The sequence below is a fragment of the Aethalodelphis obliquidens genome, unplaced genomic scaffold, assembly GCF_003676395.1.
Source record: "Aethalodelphis obliquidens isolate GAN/ISIS:26980383/991018 unplaced genomic scaffold, ASM367639v1 scaffold81, whole genome shotgun sequence".
Lineage (NCBI taxonomy): Eukaryota > Metazoa > Chordata > Mammalia > Artiodactyla > Delphinidae > Aethalodelphis > Aethalodelphis obliquidens.
In genome coordinates, this window is record NW_020838025.1 from 4,299,464 (window position 1) to 4,322,557 (window position 23,094).

At 39.2% G+C, this 23,094-nt stretch overlaps 2 protein-coding genes across 10 annotated transcripts in view; both read right to left on the reverse strand.

Annotated features, from left to right (window-relative positions):
- Nucleotides 1-6,964, reverse strand: part of SELENOT (selenoprotein T) — a 28,117-nt gene extending 21,153 nt beyond the window's left edge. The window contains exon 1 of the mRNA XM_027092834.1: nt 6,736-6,964. Within this exon, the coding sequence (XP_026948635.1) occupies nt 6,736-6,872 (137 nt within the window). The 5' untranslated portion in view covers nt 6,873-6,964. The remainder of the gene's footprint in view (nt 1-6,735) is intronic.
- A 13,345-nt stretch (nt 6,965-20,309) lies between these two features.
- EIF2A (eukaryotic translation initiation factor 2A) overlaps nt 20,310-23,094 on the reverse strand; it is a 37,810-nt gene continuing 35,025 nt past the window's right edge. For 8 of the 9 annotated variants that reach the window (XM_027092848.1, XM_027092852.1, XM_027092847.1 and 5 more), the window contains 3 exons: nt 22,206-22,334; nt 21,336-21,401; nt 20,310-20,712 (listed from right to left, as the gene is read on the reverse strand). In XM_027092848.1, coding sequence (XP_026948649.1) covers nt 20,647-20,712; nt 21,336-21,401; nt 22,206-22,334 — 261 coding nt within the window. In that variant the 3' untranslated portion in view covers nt 20,310-20,646. Of the gene's footprint in view, nt 20,713-21,335; nt 21,402-22,104; nt 22,335-23,094 lie in introns of all 9 variants that reach the window. The other variant, XR_003429943.1, reaches the window with a different exon arrangement.

Below are 23,094 nucleotides of genomic sequence, written 5' to 3' on the forward strand. Positions count from 1 at the left end.
GTAAGAGAAGATAAAACCTTAAACCATTCATATTTTACTTACATCTAAAAGCTTTGAACTAACGTACTTCATTCATTATTAAGAAGAAACAACTATTTTGTGCACGGTATTCAGTTAACTCCTGAGCTATTTATTGCTTAAAATGGTAAAAAACAAAACAAAACAAAACAAAACAGGGCTTCCCTGGTGGCGCAGTGGTTGAGAGTCTGCCTGCCGATGCAGGGGACACGGGTTCATGTCCCGGTTCGGGAAGATCCCACATGCCATGCCATGGAGCGGCTGGGCCCGTGAGCCATGGCCGCTGAGCCTGCGCGTCCGGAGCCTGTGCTCCGCAGCTGGAGAGGCCACAACAGTGAGAGGCCGCGTACCACAAAAAACAAACAAACAAAATTGGTGACTAAATTCTATGTAACTTTAAAAATCTAACATAGTGGCAGGTGCAGCAGCCACCATTTTATTTGTTCTCTAGACCACTCTGTACTACTCTACAATCTGAATCAACTTCTTATCTTACTACTCCTTTACTTCACTGTTTCCAAGTAGTACATTCTTCCTATTTAGCATCTTTTTAAAAACCAAGATTTATCTTATAACCATTAGTGTGTCACAGTTTAAATGGCCACAGTTTTTTCCTTCTGAGTGGTATACAGAATAATGGTGTATCTTACAACCTATCATATTGTAGGTTTGGAGATATATAATAACTGTTATTTAAATTTTTAGTTTCAGTTACTGTGACTATTTTGGGGAGATGAAAATTTCTTTGTAGGATTTTCCCCTGGCTACTGTGTTTTTAGTTTTAAAAACTCAGCAACAAAGCAAAACAAACTTATGGTTACCAAACAGGATAGGGGTGGGGGGAATAAATTAAGAGTTTAGGATTAACATATACACACTACTATACATAAAACAGGTAAACAACAGGGACCTACTATATAGCACAGGAAACTACACTTAACATCTTGTAATAACCTATAATGGAAACGAATCTGAAAAAATATATATATACTATATATACTTACATATATCTATAAGTAAAAATATATACTATATATATAGTATATCTATAACAATCGCTTTGCTGTACACTTGAAATTAACACAACATTGTAACCTATGCAAATTTTTTTTAAATTCAGGATTCATCCCCTTCAGTCCCCTCAACCCCCCCGCCCTGCAAAAAAACCCATAAAAATTGTCTTCTTTGTTTATCACTACAGTGAATGGCACAGCATCGCTCCAGAACTCAGGAGTCACCTGTGACACCTCTCAATGCATGCCAACTCTCCGGCCCCTCAAATAATGTAATCACCAAGAACTGCTAAATTTATCTGCAAAAAAATCTCTTAAACCTGTCCCTTTACTCCTACCACCACCCTTCTATTTCAAGCTCCATTGTCTCTTGCCTGGGCAACTCCAAGAGTCCCCTAAAATGGTCTCCCCACATCTATTTTTGTGTTCCTTGCAATGTCTTTTCCACAATACTTACTGGTTTTTCCTTAACATAGCCATCCAGACCTTCCAGGGTCTGTGCTACCTTCTCTTTGGTCTTTAAGGTCAGCAGCCTTGGCCTCAAGAAATTATGTTCCCTTCTTGGATTGGAAGAATCAATATTGTGAAAATGACTATACTACCCAAAGCAACCTACAGATTCAATGCAATCCCTATCAAATTACCAACGGAATTTTTTACAGAACTAGAACAAAAAGTCTTAAAATTTGTACGGAGACACAAAAGACCCCAAATAGCCAAAGCAGTCATGAGGGAAAAATACGGAGCTGTAGGAATCGGGCTCCCTGACTTCAGAGTATACTACAAAGGAACAGTAATCAAGACAATATGGTACTGGCACAAAAACAGAAATATAGATCAATGGAACAGGATAGAAAGCCCAGAGATAAACCCACATGGTCAACTAATCTATGACAAAGGAGGTAAGGATATACAGTGGAGAAAAGACAGTCTCTTGGTGCTGGGAAAACTGGACAGCTACATGTCAAAGAATGAAGTTAGAACACTCCCTAACACCACACACAAAAATAAACTCAAAATGGATTAGAGACCTAAATGTAAGACTGGACACTATAAACCTCTTAGAGGAAAACATATGAAGAACACCCTTCAACATAAATCACAGCAAGATCTTTTTTGATCCACCTCCTAGAGTAATGGAAATAAAAACAAAAATAAACAAATGGGACCTAATGAAACAAAAGCTTCTGCCAAGCAAAGGAAACTACAAACAAGAGGAAAAGACAACCCTCAGAATGGGAGAAAATATTTGCAAACGAATCAACAGGACAAAGGATTAATCTCCAAAATACATAAACAGCTGATGCAGTTCAATATTAAAAAAACAAACAACCCAATCCAAAAATGGGCAGAAGACCTAAATAGACATGTCTCCAAAGAAGACATACAGATGGCCAAGAAGCACATGAAAAGCTGCTCAACATCACTAACTATTAAAGAAATGAAAATCAAAACTACAGTGAGGTATCACCTCACACCAGTTAGAATGGGCATCATCAGAAAATTTACAAACAACAAATGCTAGAGAGGGTGTGGAGAAAAGGGAACCCTCTTGCACTGTTGGTGGGAATGTAAATTGATACAGCCACTATGGACAACAGTATGGAGGTTCCATAAAAACTAAAAATAGAATTACCATATGACCCAGCAATCCCACTGCTGGGCATATACCCAGAGAAAACCATAATTCAAAAAGACACATGCACCCCAATGTTCACTGCAGCACTATTTACAATAGCCAGGTCATGGAAGCAACCTAAATGCCCATCGACAGATGAATGGATAAAGAAGATGTGGTACATATATACAATGGAATATTACTCAGCCATAAAAGGGAACAAAATTGGGTCACTTGTAGAGACATGGATGGATCTAGAGACTGTCATACAGAGTGAAGTCAGTCAGAAAAACAAATATCGTATATTAATGCATATATGTGGAACCCAGAAAAATAGTACAGATGAACCAGTGTGCAGGGCAGAAATAGAGACACAGATGTAGAGAACAAACGTATGGACACCAACGGGGGAAAGTGGCCGGGGGGGTGGGGGGGGGTGGGCGTGGTGGTGTGATGAATTGGGAGATTGGGATTGACATGTATACACTAATATGTATAAAATGGATAACTAATAAGAACCTGCTGTATAAAAAAATAAAATTCAGAAAAATGAGTACAATTGATATAATAGAAAAAAAAAAATTATGTTCTCTCCTACTGTAAGGTCACTGAACGTGCTATTTCCATTGCCCAACAGTGCTCTCTAAATACATTTTATCCTTCAAGCCTCAGTTCAAAGTTCATTTTCTCATGGAAACCTTCCCTGACCCTGTGACTAGGTCTCTTTCATATCATTACTTTCCTACAGCAATTAACACAACTGTAATTTTATGTGTTGTCCATGGATTAACGACCGCCTTCTACGCTTGCCTTTAACATCTATGAGAGCACTGAATGGAATTCCCAGCACCAAGCAAAGCACCTTCACACAGTCGGTGCACAAATATTTGTTAAATATACAAATGTTGTCTAAGTAACTAACATGATCTCTATAACTCCCAATTTCTCAGATTTCTTCAGTTCAGCATTTTACTAATCTTGATCAGTATCAACACCCAAATCAGACTTAGGTCTTTATTTTCTTGCCTCCATACCATCAAAGCAAAGGCTAAGTTGGTATAAATTTCAATTAAAATCTGTTCTTCTAGTAGTTGCTTCATTTACCTCTTAAAACTCCATTTAGAAGTTGGTTGTCCTAAAATTATAGCAGTGGATTCTTAAATTAACAAAAACTGGAAAATTCTGCTGTATTCTGCTTATGTTTTGATATATTAACTTCAACCCACTATTCTTAGTAAATCAACTGTCAAATGTTCAAATAAGTGTTAACCATAAAGAGCTGTAGATAGTAATCTCTTTAAACTCCAACAACTGATAAAATGCTGTAAATCTGATGACATGTTAATTCACATGTATGGGAGGAAAAAAGCATGCATACAAACATGCCAAACAGTACCTGTCAGAATACATTTACACAAAAAAATCACAAGAAAGGAAAATGTGACGAGAGAACTTTATTTTAAGCTCTGATTAGAGAACTTCCTTTTTTTTATGTTTAATACTTAAACGTCCAAATAAGCAGTACAAATTTTTTTCCCCAAATATGCAATCAATGTCATCAAACTTATCTAATTCAATTGCTCAATCAACGGATGTAATAAATCAAACACTCAGGTACATAAAGTAAGTCTGTGCCTCTCTGTAGGCTTCCAGAGGAGCCACATTTGTCTTGTTCACCAAGGTATCTTTAGCCCTTGGCACAAGCAGGTACTGAATGAGGATTTACTGAGAAAATACATCAACACAAAATAGGAAAGTTTGTTTTAAGCTATTTTGCATGCTTGATCTCTCTCCCTTCAACTCCATTTATGTGTTGGGTTATTTTTTTCTATTAGCAATTACAAAAGTGCCACAATTAACAGATGATATATTGAGCTAAAGTTAAAGAAAGAGTACTCATAATATATATAAAATAATAAGGGACAAAAGCAATGGAAAGGACGGTAAAAACTGTTTTCTCAAAAAAAAAAAAAAAACTGTTTTCTCCTTTGTTAACACTGGTAATTAATGAAAAGTTGCATTTTATAGCACTCCGATTTCAAACGGAATTAAAAGAATTTTCACATATTTACCCTCAATTGTCTTCGCTTCCTCTCCTTTCCCAAGCAAACTTGCAAATAAATGCCCAAGAAACTCTACCAAAATCAGAAACCAAATATTCACTTTCCTATATACACATTAATCTCTGGGGGAAAAAGTAACAAACAAGCTAAATTTACCTGTAATGGGTATGGCATAGGGCATATTAATAGTTATTTCCCATATACAGATTAAAAAACAAAAGGAAAGGATTTTTGTATGTAACATGCTCAGGATGACTGCAAAAGAAAATACTTAACAGACTTTTGTAATTCTCTACTTAAAGAAAAAAAAGGAAAGGAAACAAAAATTAAGTATCAAAAGTTTAACTGAAGTACTTAGACTTTTTTAAAAGTTTAATTTGAAGGACTAAATGCCCTTCCCCCTACATTTGTTTACACATTTTCAAAACTTTATAAGGTACATTTGTTAAATTATTGTGACAAGTATTCCAATACAAGCAACTGTAAAAGAAGAGTATTTTGGAAAAGCCCAAGTGAAACCAAGACATACAAAATAGAAAAATTACATAACTTGGAAAATGCAGTCTTTTTTTTAACTACTTAAATCCAAAGTATCACACTTAATCCTTAACAATATTTATATGTTAGTAAGACGACTGCCACTATCTAATGGAAAAAAATAAATATGGAGAAAAAAGTCAGAATAATCAAGCCATAACTCCCCCTTACAGTATCATATATGAAAAATGATATGATGATATATGCCAAGCACACAGTAAACACTACAGAGAGCTTTTTTTAATCAGAAGGAAGTTGCAAGGTTTTTAGTTTTCACTCCAAAAATAAAGACTTACCATCTTATTTTCTGACTCTCTTTAAACAGCACTTAAATTGATTTAATAATAAAGATTTGCTTAGTCTTTAAAGATAAAGCAAAAAAACTAGTTGGATAAGTGGAAAATCTAAACTTTAGTACACTTATATTAATACACGAAGTTTGAAAAAGCTGATTTTAAATGCATTATGGGCAACACCAATGTTCCAAAGTATCAGGACTCTGAAGACTTACTAATCCAACCATCCTATTCTGAAAAAACGTCACCTTTTGAGATACGGGATTCTAATTTCCACAACTTTACAATTTTGTTTGTTTTTAATCTGAGCCTTTCAAACCTTCCCCGACACCACTTACCTTATCACATGCATTACTGCTCTGCTTCTAATACTTAACTAGGTAACAACAAAATCACTTACAGAACATTGTCGAAAAATGCCGGGTGTGGGGGGAAAAGGGTGGGTTTTTTCTATTTCTCTGAATGCCCAAGAGATTTAAAAGGCAGAACTCACGGGAGTAAGGGGAGTGGGGGAGAAGATGCAGTTGTCTGGGAGCGAAAGGTTGTCAGAAGAGCAACGTGCTCCTTTACAAAAACACTAGAAATTGCAAACGGAGAATCAGCCTCCCCGTCCAAGCTTATCAGCTGTCAGAATCCCTACGCTCTCACCCAACAGTCACCCCGGCGGATCCTGGAGAAAAAGGCGTCTGTCCCTCGCGGGTCTCCTTCAACGACCCGAGGTGACCTTCGCCTAGCGGGGCAGTGAGGCCGCCTGGCGTACCCCGCGAAAGCCGAGAGGAAGTTAACCGGAAAACAAACGCTGGAGCTCCTCCGCCGCCCCTGCGCCGACTCATGCCCACCTCCGCAGGCAGCCGGGTGGCCATGGCGTGACGCCGCCGACCCGTACTCCATACTGACAAGTGTCCCCGCGTCTTCGCCTTTCAGTATTTAACCTTCTCGTGCCCTCCTTCCCCATTCCCTCCATTACAGGAACCAAAAACGAAGTGAGCGGTTGTGTCTGGAGGCAAAGAAGGCGGCCTGGCCATCCCCGGGAAGAGCCCCGGAGAAGGTAGGCAGCGGAAAGCTGCTGGCACCGTTCTTCCGGGACAGGGAAGGTTCAGCTCTCTAGGCCGCGAATCCGCGGCCTCGCGTAGTGAGAGGCGCCGAGCGAAGGCGCGGCGGGGCGGCGGGGCGCCGGCGCACATACTCACCAAATCTGGAACTTGAGCAGCGGCCCCGTGGCGTACTGCATCTTTAATCTCTTGCCAGGCACGCCACCCAGGTTGGCCGAGGCATCGCTCCGGACCACCGCTGACGTCGCCACCAGGAGAAGTAGCAGAAGCCTCATCTTAAACGAGCAAACCACTTCGGCCGCCCTCAGACTCAGACTGCAGCCGGCCCAAGGTAGAGCCGGAGCCGCGAGCTGCTTCCCACCGCGCAGGCGCGATCCGCCAAGGTCGTGAGGGAAGCTGGAATGCGCCTGCGTATCCCGGCCCCTGCGCGCGCTCTGGGAGGGAGAGCTGACCTGTTTCACGGTCCTGACCCACCATCTTGGATGTGCGCGGAGACTCTTGGGATGGAGTGAGATAGGCAGAGAACAAACAGCAGCTGATGGGATAGTAGAGGAGCCTGCTAATTAAAGCTTCTGGCACACCTGGGTTCTACATACAATTTCATGTAGTTCAGACTTTTATCTCCCCGAGACACTTAGGAACACCTGTTTGACAGCCTTGATTCAGGTGTGGGAGATAAAAGAGAAAGCCCCCGCCTTCCAAACCGGAATGCTTCACTCTTTCTGGGTGCATGCTATGGCCTTTTCTTTGAACTTGGAATATTGCGCTCTCCTAAAGGAGTCTTTTTTAAAAAGACCTTTGGAAAACTTCGACATATACAAGAACAGAATAATTACCTAACTCATTAACGACCTTTAACAATTACTGGTATTTTGGCAATCTTAATTGTCTATAGTACAGCTCCAACCACTTCTTCCCCAAGGAAGCAAATACCAGACATATCACTTCATCTATGGATTTTTAAGCATGTATCTCTAAAACATAACTTTTCTTTGGGGAGAAGAAAACTGACCACAATACCATTATCCCACCTTGAAAAATAAATTATTGCTTAATACCAAAATATCCAGTGTTCAAATTTCTCCTATCTTAAAGAATATTTATTTATTTTTATTGTTAATTTGTTCAAATTGTTACGGAACCAAGCTTGGGTCTGCTCACCTGTGGGCAGTAAACCAATTTACTGACACTGGACTGTAGTGAAGGAAAATGCAGCATTTACTGTAAAGGCGCCAATACAAGGAGGATGGGTGGCTTGTGCTCTAAAACCCTGAAACCCCTGGTGGTTTTGCCTATAAAAGTCTTTATAGGCAAAATTTAGCATGAGGGATGCAGGGTGTGCAGCTTTCTTCTGGTTGGTTGGTGGTGAGGTGCTCAGCTTGAAGTTACCATCCTCCACCAGGGTAGGGGCCTTAGTTCCTGCAGAAGAACTCAAGGATATTGTTATGTATATTCCCAGGGCTGCACTATTGTTTCTTGACTGCTCCTCCCTTGTTTCTGTCCCTTCCCTGATTAGCAACTGTTTGAATCTGCCCTTTGGAATTCAGGGAAGGTCAAGGAGTCTGAATGAAGCCTATTTGCTACAAACAAGAAACCAGAGACACAGAAAGGATTTGTACCCAGGAGAGCCCCACAGGGGCCCCACAGTTCCATTTCAAAATCAGGACCAAAATAAAAAGTAATCCTTTGCCATTGGTTGATACGTCTTTTAGATCCCACCAAACAAAGCCTTTAAGGTCAAGATTACACCAGGAATTGAAAAAGTTTCATGTATTATTCATTACAGCAAAGGGAACACACACCACAGGGAATCAAGGGGAGTCTCAGTAAGAAGGTGTTAGGAAGATTATTATAGCATCTGGGCTTTGGATGATTTGGGAAGAGTATTGGGAGTGCCAATGGAAAATTTGGTCATATTTTTTAAATAAAGCCTCAGAATGAATAAACATCAATCATTTTGGATTATTTAGCCCAGGTATTGCAGTTATGAAATACATCAGGTATGAATTCAAGAAATAGTTGAATAGGAAGTTCTCAATAAATGTGTATGCCCATAGTTTCTCATATCCAATAGTTTGAATGAAGCACACGATCAAAAATTGTTTCCTAATTTAAGGATGCAGTGAAAGTCTGAAAACATTTCATAATATTTGATTTCAACTCAAAGTGACTAAAACAAGTCTTATATATCTTAGTGAGATAGGAAGGGGGCAGGGCACAACCTTTAAAAGAATGACATAGCTGTTGAGGACATGACATAAACTGGTTAGAACCAACTAGGTCCAAGATCGTGGACGAGTAGACTTCCACTAGACCTTGAGCCTCAGTATATGCCCATCTACTGACAAACTCTGAGTACAGCAAGGTTGCTGGATATAAGCTCATTTTACAAAAATCAATAATTATCTTTCACCAACAATTGAAAAATGTATTTAAAAAAATGTATCCTTTACCAATACTTCCTAGAATAAATCTAAAATGAAAGGTGCAAAACTTTTATAAAGAAAAATATAAACCTTTCTACTTACTCTTCAAGGCCAATTCACTGTTTGTTCAGTGAAGTCTATCTTCAGCCCTTCCTGCACTATGCCCCTGAGGCACTCAGCACTGACCTCCTACCTAGTCATTATATAACACTGTAATCGGTTATTACTATGTCAGACTCTTCTGCTTTTAGCTGAGACTGGCAAGGTTAAGGACTGTCATTCTTCCTTGTAGTCCAGGTGACCATGGACTTCTTGAAATAACAATGAGAATGAAATGAGAACAAACAATATCAGCTACTATCTATCGAGTGCCTACTATATACAAGGTGCTATTAAGGGCTTTACCTATATTATTTTTATTTATTAATTACTGACACAGAGCAAATAATGTTTGAATGTGTGCATGTCATGGATGGTTAAGATTTTAAACAGTGAAGAAGAAAAGAGAACGTAAGCAAAAGCCAGGAGAGGGGTCGTTGCAGGACTGCTGTGCTAGAGGGGGGTTCCACTAGGGGATGAATGGGAAACCAGATTGGGAATGTAGGTGGGGCAGGTTGTGGAAGTCCTTGAATGCCAGGCTAAGCAGTTTAAATTTTTTTCCTATAGAAAATGGGAGCTATTGAAGATTGGCAGCATTATCAAAGCACTGTCTTAGGAAGACTGATGTAGTAACTGTGTGCATAGTGATTGAAGTAAGAAGTGTCTCAAGGTAGGAACTCAGATACAACAGGGAGTAGTTAATGCAGAACAATCATTATAAACCACTTTGACATAGCACAAAACCAGGGCACAAGGAATAACTAGACTTGCTGGGTTCTTGAGGAACGACTTCTTAAAGAAGATCGCTATAGGGTAAGAAAGTATTTCAACTGGGAACAATAAGATGTGCAAAAGTGGACAAGTGGAAAATCTCATTAAGCCTAGAAGGTTTCCACTGCTGGGGCCCAGACATGTGTGGTGTGGCTGGCAGGTAGACACATGTGTATGTGGGTTAGGGTGGGGGCACATGGAATTAATCCTTCTGGGAAACAATGTATTTTATGAGAAGGAACCAAACAACAAGAGCCCAGGCAGCGACAGAGCACAGGTCTTTGGGGGAAAGATGATTCCAAATCCAGCATAAGGACTGTTGCTCAGATTGTATCCCCATCCCAGCCCAACTCAATTCAAAAAAAGTGACAAGTCTAAAAGCCTAAAAATGCAGCACAACATTGGAACCCCAGAAGCACAACTTTTAACAACTCTCCCCCAAAAGAATATAATGTAAAGGGAAGAGAGACATTCTCCATCTTATCCAGGGACACAAGCTATGGCATGATGAAGCTCTAGCATATCAGGCTTATGATATGCTAAATATGCCCAGATGTTGAGAGAGACCCCAGGGCCCAGTGGAGCAACCTCAGGTGCCAGCAGAGGGTGGGGTATGCAGCAGTGCAGATGTAGCAGTTATCAGAAAGAAGTATGGTGCAATTAGGGGCAGTGGCAACACCTGATAAGAGTGAATTCATTTACTGAATATAAATCAGACATCCCCTGGAGCCTCCCAGACATACTTGGAAGTGGGGCAGGGGTGACAGGCATTAAATGGATTTGCATGTAGGACCAATGAGTCTGTGACATGTGAGCTGGTATTATTATTATTTTTTAAAATAAATTTATTTTATTTATTTTTGACTGCGTTGGGTCTTCGTTGCTGCGTGCAGGCTTTCTCTACTTGCGGCCAGCGGAGGCTGCTCTTCGTTGCGGTGCGCAGGCTTCTCACTGCAGTGGCTTCTCTTGTTGCAGAGCACGGGCTCTAGGTGCGTGGCTTCAGTAGTTGTAGCACGCGGGCTCAGTAGTTGTGGCTCACGGACTCTAGAGCGCAGGCTCAGTAGTTGTGGCTCACGGGCTTAGTTGCTCCGCAGCATGTGGGATCTTCCCTGACCAGGGCTCAAACCTGTGTCCCCTGCATTGGCAGCCGTCTTCTAGCCAGGAAGAGGGCCCTCACCAAGAACCAAGCTGGCCAGCACCTTGATATTGCACTGCCCAGCCCCCAGACCTGTGCAAAATAAAGGTCTCTTGTTCAAGCCACACAGTCTATGGTATTTTATTATAACAGCCTGAGTTAAGACAGTGAAGAAGCAATAATCATGTCTCTAGCTCAGGTGTTCTTCTGATTTAATTGGTCTACGATGAGGCCGGGGCACCGATGTATTTACGTTTCCCCGGACTATGAAGCCAAGTTTAGTGTACTAGACTTGAGGTCTCTTAGGGTATAGACTCAGGTCTTATTTGTCTTCAGATCTCCAGAGAACCCAGCAAATTACTATGAACATGGAAGTTACTTGAACTTTGATTGCAGTGAATGGTAATGGAAAATTTGGCAAGTGGTAAAAGAAGATAATTTGTCAACGTGTTAAATTTCACCTTTTGACTAGATAGTCAAGTAAACTTATGATGGAGATAACTAGTAATATGGTACTAGAAAGAGACAGAATGTACACATATGTATTTGGGGATAATTTAAGTGCACGTGGTAGCTAAAATTATGAAAGAACATCCATATGTAGTAAACACATAATAGTTTTGAGGCCTCAATTAAAAGCATTTGATACAAAGTAAATTAATATAATCATCTGGAATTGAACTTAAAAACAGTATCTAGAGAACATAGGCTGTATGGAAAAATATTATTTGAACCGAATGTATCCATTTCAAGATCGAAAGTAAGAAAGAAAGAAAGAACGCTGTACAAAATTTGAGCAGCAAGTTACCTTGTGGGGACTTCTTCATAATATTAATAAGGTGCATATTGTAGGAAGGCTCCCCAGCATTGACTCCCCCTCTTCTGGTAATGGCACTTCAGTTTCTCTTTGGAGGACTGGCCGGAACCCATTGCACACAATCTTGTTGGGACTGTCAATTAAGATGCCCAGGGCTTCCCTGGTGGCGCAGCGGCTGAGAGTCCGCCTGCCGATGCAGGGGACACGGGTTCGTGCCCCGGTCCGGAAAGATCCCACATGCCGCGGAGCGGCTGGGCCCGTGAGCCATGGCCGCTGAGCCTGCGCGTCCGGAGCCTGTGCTCCGCAACGGGAGAGACCGCAACAGTGAGAGGCCTGCGTACCGCAAAAAAAAAAAAAAAAAAAGATTCGCAAAGCTTTCCCAGCCAGAGCTGTGACCATGTCCCAAGCCAAAAACTATTGAAGCCAGTTAATTCTGGTAGAAGAACCCTGAGGAGCATTCTAGACCCCAAACTACTCTGGTTCCTGTCATCTCCTGGGCCTCATTGTTTTTCTTTTCACTTGAATCTGTGAGCTATAACATATTCTGTTACTACTCTTTTCCTCTTAAGTTAGAGAGAGACCATTTCTGTTGCTTGCAAACTAAGAACCCTAACCTAGAGCCATGTTAAGCTCTTTCTTTCCTTAAGCCTGGTTTCAGGTTTTAAACTCTTGCCACTCCCATCTCCAACTCTTAAACATAGAATTGTTGGCAGACAATACTTAGAAGTTCAGACAGTAGACCATCAGTGTCTAGGAGGCCATTACACAGATGGGATAACCCGGGCCCAGCAAGCTGTTCAGGCCAGCAAGCTCAGAATCAAGGCCAGACCTCAGTACCAGGAAGGGGCTGAAGCAAGAGGCCTAAGATTAAAGGCGTACAATAAAAACTATGTTCACACAAACACCTGCACATAGATGTTTATAGCAGTTGTATTCACATTGTCAAAACCTGGAAGCAACCAAGATGTCCTTCAGTAGGTGAATGGTTGAATGGTTAAATAAACTATGGTTCATCCAGACAATGGAACACTATTCAGCGCTAAAAAGAAATGAGCTATCAAGTCACGAAAATACATGGCGAAACATTAAATGCATTATTACTAAGTGTAACAAGCCAATCTGAAAAGGCTGCATACTGTATGATTCCAACTACGTGACATTCTGGAAAAGGCAAAACTACAGAGACAGTAAGATCAGTGGTTGCCAGGGAGAGAGTAGGGAGATGAATAGGTGGAGAACAGAGGATTTTCCCATCAGTGAAATGACTCTGGACGCTACTATAATGGTGGATACACGTCATTGCACCTGAGACCAAATGTGCAACACCAAGAGTGAAACTTAATGTAAACTATGGACTTTGGATCATTATGATGCATCAAGATAGGCTCACCAGTTGTAACCAACGTCCCACTCTGGTAGGGGATGTTGATAATGCAGGAGGCTGTGCATAAGTGGAAGAAGGGGGTATACAGGTAATCTCTGTACCTTCACCTCAATTTTGCTGAGAACCTAAAAACTCATCTAAAAAAAAAAATCTGAAAAAAAACCCCACCTTCCCTTCCCCTGCAGCAGTCTTGCTAGGGTCAGCCACTACCTCTTTCTCCTCCAGGGAACAGGGGGATGTTCGGAAACAGTCAAGTCTCTTCATTTAGATTGGAGGGAGTTCAGATTCTCACAGCTTCTGTGCGGGGTTGGCTTCATGGCTGTGTGACCTGTGTGGTTACACAGGGCCCAGGACTTAAAAACGCCCTGCACTTGGTTTAATGCTTTGCTGTCACTGCCATGAAATTCTTAGTTTTTGAACAGGAACTCCACATTTTCATTTTGCACTGGGCCCCTGCTACTTCTGTGCCCAAGGCTGATCGTTTCTCTGTTCCGGTCAATATTACCAAACTCTCTATCTAAATTCCCAAGTCTTTCATTGCCAGTGTTTAAATGCAAATGCCTGCTTGAGTTTTGTGGTCCAGATGTATTATTTCAATCAATAAGTATGCATGAATTGTCTCTATTATATGACTGGGGGCTTGGGAGAGGAAGCACAAGCCAAGGACTTTAGACTCCTCAAGAGGGTACCATGGGTCCTTGCTGGGAAGAAGAGGGGGAGAGAACACAAAAGCAAAGCAGGCTGGGCGCAATAAAAGGTTCTCTCTGGTGATACCACAATTCTAGGATTTGACCTGTTTAGCTTCAACTGAACATAGACAAATAAACAAAACTGTGCTCAGAAGTAATTTTGCCCAAGGATGTGAATGCAAGCAGCTCTGCTTTGCCATGTCTTTTAAGACTTTAAAAACACAGCTGGGGGCTTCCCTGGTGGGGCAGTGGTTGAGAGTCCGCCTGCCGATGCAGGGGACACGGGTTCGTGCCCCGGTCTGGGAAGATTCCACATGCCGCGGAGCGGCTGGGCCCGTGAGCCATGGCCGCTGAGCCTGCGCATCCAGAACCTGTGCGTCCGGACCCTGTGCTCTGCAACGGGAGAGGCCACAACAGAGAGGCCCGCCACCGGAAAAAAAAAAAAAAAACAACCACAAAAAAAACAAAGCTGACTTTTGTTTTTTGACTTTTCTTTTGAAAGGAGCTTAATTCCTAAGAGATTTGTGGAGGTATTCTCAAGTCACACAGTTCCTGATTTGCAGCTATACCTGGGTTACACAGCACCTATTTCCTCTTCCAAGGGTGCTCACCATCACTCCCAGCTCAGAAGAGAACCAGAGATGGTGTCCTGGGTGTGATGGCTCTGACCCAATTCCAGGGTCTCTTCGCTTCACTTCTCCCTTGCTTTCTGTCTTTCTCTGTCCATCTCATGTATATCTTTTTCTCTGTAATGTCTTTTTCACTTTCCCTCCTGCTTCCATTTCTTGCTTAGTGATCTTAGGAAAAATCTCAATTGTGGTTGAATTTGGAAATAGTGAAAATTTAAATGAAGGAAAAGAGAACATAAGTTTATATGTACGTAGCAAAGAACCAGTATCTAAAGCACACAAAAATGACCAAAAGCATCTACGGGAATCTCCTAAAAATTATTTTCTTCTACTTTTTCCTTCATTTAAATCTGCTTAAAAAAAAAGTTAGCATTCAAACTTTCCAAAAGAATTCTCAATGGGCTTCCCTGGTGGCGCAGTGGTTGAGAGTCTGCCTGCTAGTGCAGGGGACATGTGTTCGAGCCCTGGTCTGGGAGGATCCCACATGCCGCGGAGCAACTGGGCCCGTGAGCCACAACTACTGAGCCTGCGCGTCTGGAGCCTGTGCTCCGCAACGAGAGAGGCCACAACAGTGAGAGGCCCGCGCACCGTGATGAAGAGTGGCCCCCGCTTGCCACAACTGGAGGAAGCCCTCGCACAGAAACTAAGGCCCAACGCAGCAAAAATAAATTAATTAATAAACTCCTACCCCCAACATCTTCTTAAAAAAAAAAATTCTCATTCTATTTTCTATTATTGGCCTTACATTTTAAAAATTAATTTGTAAACAGCTTTTTTGTTTTAATGAATCTATACTCAGTTCTTCCATGTAAAGTTTTCATGGACTCACCTCAGCACCAATAACCACTTATATTATTATCCTCTATGGGAAAACATACGCAAATTCCATTTGCAAACATTTGACCTACAAACAAACTCTTGAGACACGATTCATTTGCAGCCAATAGGAGATTACTGACAGAACTCAGGGGAAGGTAGGAGTTAAGTCTGACGGCAAGGGGCTAAAGAGGGTTAATTCAAGGAGTTTATCAATATAAAAAGAGCAGGGACTTCCCTGGTGGCCCAGTGGTTAAGACTCCATGCCTCTACTGCAGGAGGCATGGATTCAATCCCTGGTGGTCGGGGAACTAAGATACCACATGCTGCGCAGCCAAAAAAAAAAAAAAAAAAGGAGCAGCACCCCATGCTATTACGTTTTCATTTGCATATTTCTAGTACGGAACATATTTCCATAAATTCTAATTCCTTAATTCCCCAATTCTCTGATCTTTGAAACCCTCTAGTGAACATAACAGGAATTGTGTTTTGGGTGAAATGAAAAAAATGCTTTTGATTTTCAAATTCACTTAAAATATAAAGATATTACAAAATATTTTTTTAAAAACCTTTAGAAGTATGCTTTTCTGACTTCCGCTTTAAGATAGCGAAATAAGCACATGCATTTGCCTCTCTCCTTTCTCAGGATCTTAGAGAAATGACAGTAAAGTGGCACAGCAATAAATCCATGGCAACGCTGGAAAGAAGGCAGTGGTCTAGAAACTGTAAAAACTCTAGACAGGGAAGTGTAGTTCTCCCACATGACCAGAAGATAAGAACAAGAAATACCGGTAAACCACAGTAGTATCTCCCATCTCTTTATATCGATATACAATGTATGCTTGTTTTATGTATTTTTGCCTAGGTGCTATATAGACTGAATGTGTGTGTCCCTTCAAAATTCCTACGTTGAACCTAGTCCCCAGCATGATGGTGTTTGGAGGTGAGGCCTCTGGGAGGTGGTTAGGTCATGAGGGCAGGGCCCTCATAAATGGGACTAGTGCCTTTATAAAAGTGGCCCCAAGAGCTCCCTCACACCTTCCACCACGTGAGGAGATGGTAAGAAGACAGAACCGGGAAGCAGATTTGTCAGAAATAAATGTCTCTTATTTATAAGCAACCCAGTCCATGGTATTTTGTTACAGCAGTCCTGACGGATTAAGACACCTGGCTACATCTTTTGGTACCAGGTCTTGAATCTTCAAGTGTCTTTCACTTCATTTCAATGTCAATCTTAACATTTCTAAATACATTGTATTTCCTTTGTAACCTGCACTTTACACAGTAAACACTTGATGAATTGACCTATGCACCTCTCTAAAAAGCACGAAGTTTATTCCTCCTCAATCTGGTTTGATTTTATGGTCTTGGGGGCAAAGATGACCCAGAAAAGTAGGCACTTGGTGTGGCTTATTCCACTATTCCTCCTTCCTTCCAGGAATAAAGAAAACACTTAACTTTGGCAAGATTGGAACAGCAACGCTGTCACTGTAATTTCTGTCATTTTACTACTTATAAATTCATATCACTTTGCCTTGCTCTGGACATTAACATATTTACATAGGTGGATGAATCCAAGAACTGCTTTGAAACCTCACTTGAATAAAGATTTTTAATAGTCCTAGCTGTCCTTTCTAACATCTCACTAACTCAAAGAAATATACTGCAAAAATGACCACCAGTTAAACAGAGCATCCACAGAACAAATTTAATTTCTCAAAACATCCAGCTTAATCCCAGAATACAGATAAACATCTATACTTGTTATTTTAAAGCATGTGTATATGTGTGTTTAACTGACATTTTATAACCTAAATGTACATCAGTATGAGCTGGTTAAACTATCTTACCTCCACACAATGTGGTCATTATAAAGATATATGTATAAATTTTAAAAGAGCTATGTACTGATATGGAATGATTTCCAAAATATGTTAAGGGAAAAAAGGAATAAAGAACAGTGTATATGCTTTTTTTTTTTAACGGAAGTATATGTATACTTGAATATAAATATGCAATGTATCTTTAGAGAGATACATAAGGAAGTGGAAATTGCTGCATCTAGAACAGAGGTATTTTTCACTGTGTGCCTTTTGTACTGCTTGAATTAAAAAAAAAAATCCTGTTCATGTACTTCCTATTTAAAATTTAAAAAAAGAGGATTTTATGTGTTACTATATACGATATTCTTACAGATCAGTAAGATGAAAGCCAAATAGAGAAATGGGCCAAGGAAAAGATAAAAACAATTCACTAAAAAAATATAAACAACCATCAAATGTGGAAAAGTACATAACCCATTACTAATAAAAAGAAATAACAAAACCAAAAAGTATTATTTCCCTTCCCTCGATTTGGTAAAAATTCAAAAGCCTTATAGATTTGAAAAGAATATGGGAAAATTTCACTGGTAGAAGTATAAACCTTTAAAGAAGGAAGGACTTCCCTGGTGGTCCAGTGGTTAAGAATCCGCCTTCCAACACAGGGGACTCGGGTTCGATCCCTGGTCAGGGAACTAAGATCCCACACGCTGTGAGGCAATTAAACCCGCATGCCACAACTAGAGAGCCCGCATGCTGCAACTACAGAGCCCACATGCTGGAGCCCGAGCACCCCAACTAGAGGAAGCCCGCGCGCTGCAATGAAGAGTAGCTCCTGCTCGCCGCAACTACAGACAGCCCGTGCGCAGCGACGAAGACCCAACGCAGCCAAAATAAATAGATAGAAAAAGTTAAACATTACAAATAAGGTTAAAGTTCCTTTTGACTACCGCCCATCCTAGTAGTCAATGTTATCAGTCCAGTGCATACCCTTTCCAAAGTTTTTTCTGTAAGTTTACATACTTAAATGTAGCCATAAAAAACATAGTATTGTTTCAAAAATATTCTGTATTATTTGGCAACATATATGTTTTGACGTAAATTGTATCTCTATTCCTTTTCTAAGAGAATTCCTTTCTTCCAGCTACAAAAGTTGGGTTTTGCCCCTTTTTCTCTTCTTGCACTGGGAAGCTTGTGTAACGCATGCACGAGCCTTTGTGTCTACTGCAGTTATCTCCCCTCAAGCTTACAATGGTATTCACAGATGCTTATGGTAAATGCCAAATACATTTCAGAGATGATTAAGGAAAGGAGATTTTTATGAGAATACAGGATTTATAGATTTTCCTTTATAATGAATACACAGCAGTGTATTTAAAATTTCATTTTCAAGCACACGTTTATCACCTTACACTCTTCTATCACCTTACTCTTACTCCCTGAGGACAATGTATTTAAAATAAAAATCAAACAAAATATGTAGTCAAAGAACACGTCAGTGATTTTTATATTGCTATGTGCTCAGAAATAAAACATTTCTTTGGAAAAAATTAAATGGATTAAATTACACAAATAAAGACAATTCTAAAAAAACGAGTCCAAGCAATCTAATTTTGGTCAGAACAGTCACCTTGGAGCAATTAAAAAGCATCTGACTAAAACAAAAGGTTCAATGATACTACCTCTAAAATAAACATTTTATTTTATTTTTCTTAATTTTTTTTGGCCACGTGGCATATGGGATCTTAGTTCCCAGACCAGGGATCCAATCCATGCCCCTGTAGTGGAAGTGTGGAGTCCTAACCATTGGGCCGCCAGGGAATTCACTTAACATTTTAAAAATGATGAATATATTTGCTGTAAACTGTGTAAACTGGTAATTCATTTTAAAAATTTAAAATTAAAAAAAATTATTAGGCTGCCAGGCCAAAAAACATTACACTGTCTCAGGATGAATTATTTAACATTTTATTAGAAAAACAATTTTTAAATATATTATAAAAGCAATATATTACTTTAAAAAAGCTTAAGTTTCTATTAACAGAAATAAATTAATGTTGAAAGTAATTATATGTACATGAGTGTGTGTATGTTCACACTCACTTCACACACAAAACATTTAAAATAGCACTCAAATTTTAATGCATTAGGTCTTTACCAAATCTTATTTGCAGCTTTGGGGCATCAGAGAACTCAGTTATCTGTTTGTGTATATCTCTCAAAGTATTCCTAGATTCTTTTGCTTTACTTAAATACCCGCTCTAGATAATGAAAACCTGTATCAATGCAAATGAAATAAAAATAACTTCAAATGTAAATCAGATGAAAAAAATTAACAGTAATAGATTCTAAAACCAAATAGAAATTAGTTTTGATAGCTGAGTATCTTGGATTATCAGTACATCTTTTATTCTTCATATGAGTGAACGATCAAAACAATCAAGATGACTATAGCAAAATGATCACAGTTCATGTTTAGAAAATATTTACCTCATCATTAAATGATCAGGTTTATTATTTGAAATATCAAAATAAAATGTTTTGCTATTTTCTATTTTTATTCTATACTTACTTTTTAGAACCAGTCAGAAAAACTTTACTTCAAATACTACAAATAATATAAACAATTTAATATATTTATCTTATTATTTTTTTTAAATTTATTTATTTATTTATTTTTGGCTGCATTGGGCCTTCATTGCTATGCGTGGGCTTTCTCTAGTTGCAGCGAACAGGGGCTACTCTTTGTTGCGGTGCGCTTCTCTTGATGAGCAACATGGGCTCCAGGAGCGTGGGCTTCTGGAGTTGCGGCGCTCGGGCTCTAGAGTGCAGGCTCAGTAGTTGTGGTACACGGGCTTAGTTGCTCCACAGCATGTGGTATCTTCTGGACCAGGGATCAAACCTGTGTCCCCTGCATTGGCAGGCAGATTCTTAACCACTGCGTCACCAGGGAAGTCCCAACAATTTAATATATTCAGTACAACCTGATTTTAAGGTGTTTCTTTAACGTTTGATAATACAGTGTTTAGGATCAAGATAGCCATGTTATATATTCAAAGGAAATATTTCCCAAACTTGCCTTGTAAATTAATAAAGAATCCGTTAATTGACGAAAGTCAACAATGATCAAATTTAAAACGTCTTTATTCATTTATATGGTAAATACTGTCCCCTACTAAAAAACAATGACATTGGTCTTTCAATCTGTCAAGCTTAGCTTAAAAGAAAAATCTTATGTCTCTTTTCTATATCATGTGTTGACAAGATATAGGATGCAGGAGGTAAAAATCAATTTAACAGACATTATTAAATAATTCCACACATATGCAGAATCTTGGATAAATGGTTAAAATTATAAGTGAACATTAAATGTGGGCACATGAATATTCCATGTACACCAATGGGTTTAACAGAAAATATGTTTGCATTGATTTCTGGTAACCAACTTGCTTTCTTTGAATCTTTAAATACCCAGTTCCAAATCTTCCAGCTCCTGGAGAAGGGCTTTCTCTTTCTGAATTTTCTCCAACTAGAAAAGTTTAAAACAATAAAGTTATTAAATAGGAAATAAAATAATTATTGGATCTATAGCCATATAACAAAAGAGAAAAAATTTAGAGAAAGAATATTTCTGAGACTTTACCAGATCTACTGGTAAACATAGATTTAAAAATACAGATTAGGAACAAGTTCTAATTTGTTATTTGGTATGAATTAAGGTAGCAAAAAACGGAGCTGTCTTACTGCATGCACCTTTAGGTCTAATAAATCTTCCATTCTACACTTGGGCTTCAAAGTGTTGAGGGAAGGAGGAGGGAGAGGGGCAAACGGGACAGTGTGACCTGAGACACAGGAAAGAAGAGAATCTTCCATTTGTCTAACATAATATAAACTGCCTTTATTTTCAGCAGCAATGGCATTAGTATGCCTCAGAGGAAATAGGGACTTCCTCATTCACCACGATCCACATCATGTCTTCCCCTACCCTTGCCTATTTAAGACTAAAAATGTTAAAAAAAAAAAAAAATGGCACATGGTTTTCAAAAGAAGTTTTAAAATCTATACGCTCTTTTACCTGATTAAATAATTGCTTATAATAAAAAGGGAAGGGTGGTAGTGACTGTGAGCCCAAATGAAAAATGCAGAAAAGACCTGATTTTTTTCTAGCTGTTTTCCAGTTGCTGCTTGTTCTTTCAGTTGTTCAATTGCTTTCAGTTTCTGCAAACATCAAATATATTATGAGTCAAAAGGAAGAACAAGTAATTTTAGAATGCAAATTTTCTTATTAACAATTCAATCATATAGATGTGAAGCCTGAATAAGGAAAATCAATTATCTTACATTTGTATCAGGAACAGACTGCTAAAATGCTAAGGTAAACTACTTTTTAAAATTAAATGTAAAATTGGGTATGTTAAGAACATGGAATTTAGCGAAGTATTTTTCAAGATTTTAATTAATATTATCATATATGTACATCTATGTGTACACATGTACATGTATATGTATTTAAATACATCACCATTTTCACCATTTATTTCAGAACCTCATTGTACCTGGACGATGTCTTTGGCTTTAAGAGAAACTCCATAATGTAGCCTGGGAAGGGCTCTAGAAACCTGGATTTTACCTCCAAGGCCGCCATCACAAACTGGTTGCAATTTGACAAGTTAATAAACTTCCTTTTGTTTCTCTTTCTTCATCTTTAAAAATGGGATAAATATCTGCTCTTACCTGTCTCACAAGTGTCTAATGAAAAAGTGAGTATAAAAGTGTTCAAATGTACATTATTTCTTATTACTCCAAAAATCAATAATAAAGACTAATATCCTTTAGACAACTGTGAACAGAACTAAACTAGGTGCCATTCCTAAGTTACAGTATTTCATGGTGAAAAAGCAACAATGAGGACTGTACAAACCTCTCGGATGCCTGTCTTTAGGCATCTAAGCATTACTTTCTTTGTATAATTCTCATGTATTCTTTCAATAAACACATGTGCTTTTCACTTAAGCCTCCCACCTTCTTCAGGTTCTTGATTTTTTTGTCTATCTCAGGGTCTCCAGAAGTTGACTGAGAGATAGTGTTTCGTGGTGCGCTCTGTGGGGCAGGGGTAGGCGCCATATCTGGACCCTTATCACTTCTTGCTTCCTACAGGAAATAGTTTCAAAAATTCAATTTTCAAAAATGAAATCATTAAAGTATTTCAACAAACATAGCCTTGGTACATGAAATTCACAAACCAATATATGATTTTATCTTTTGCACATTTTATATAAAGAAAGCATCTGAATTGCTGGTCTCATGAAGTATGCTATATTGTCTCATAACAGATAATTACAATGAAGCGTTCAAAAAAGTCACAGTATAATAAACTACCCAAAAGGTTTTCACTATATAATTGTCATAGGGAACACTTTGCTAGATCTAGGATTTAAAGTTAGGGAATTCCCTGGCAGTCCCATGCTTAAGACTCTGCGCTTCCAATGCAGGGGGTACGGGTTTGATCCCTGGTCAGGGAACTAAGATCCCACATGCTGTGACGTGTGGGCCGCCCACCCACCCCCCAAAATTAAAGTAACATAATAATAAAATAAAAAATAATAGTATATTAGTAATATAATATTATATTAGTAATATGATAAAATATTATGTTAGTAATATAAAATATATAATTAGTAATATAATAACAAATGGAAATAAATGAAATAACCTTAGCAGAGTAAACTAGGAGGTTTCTGTATCAGCAAATAAGCATTCCAAATTTTTGGATATTTTGGTAAGTGCCACTATGTGGATGGTTGGAAATGTGAGAGGGCTTTTCTAATTAAGGTGTTTGAAGTTTCACTCTTGGAATATCCTCAAAAACTATTACACATATATCAAGTACATGTAATAGATGATGCTACAG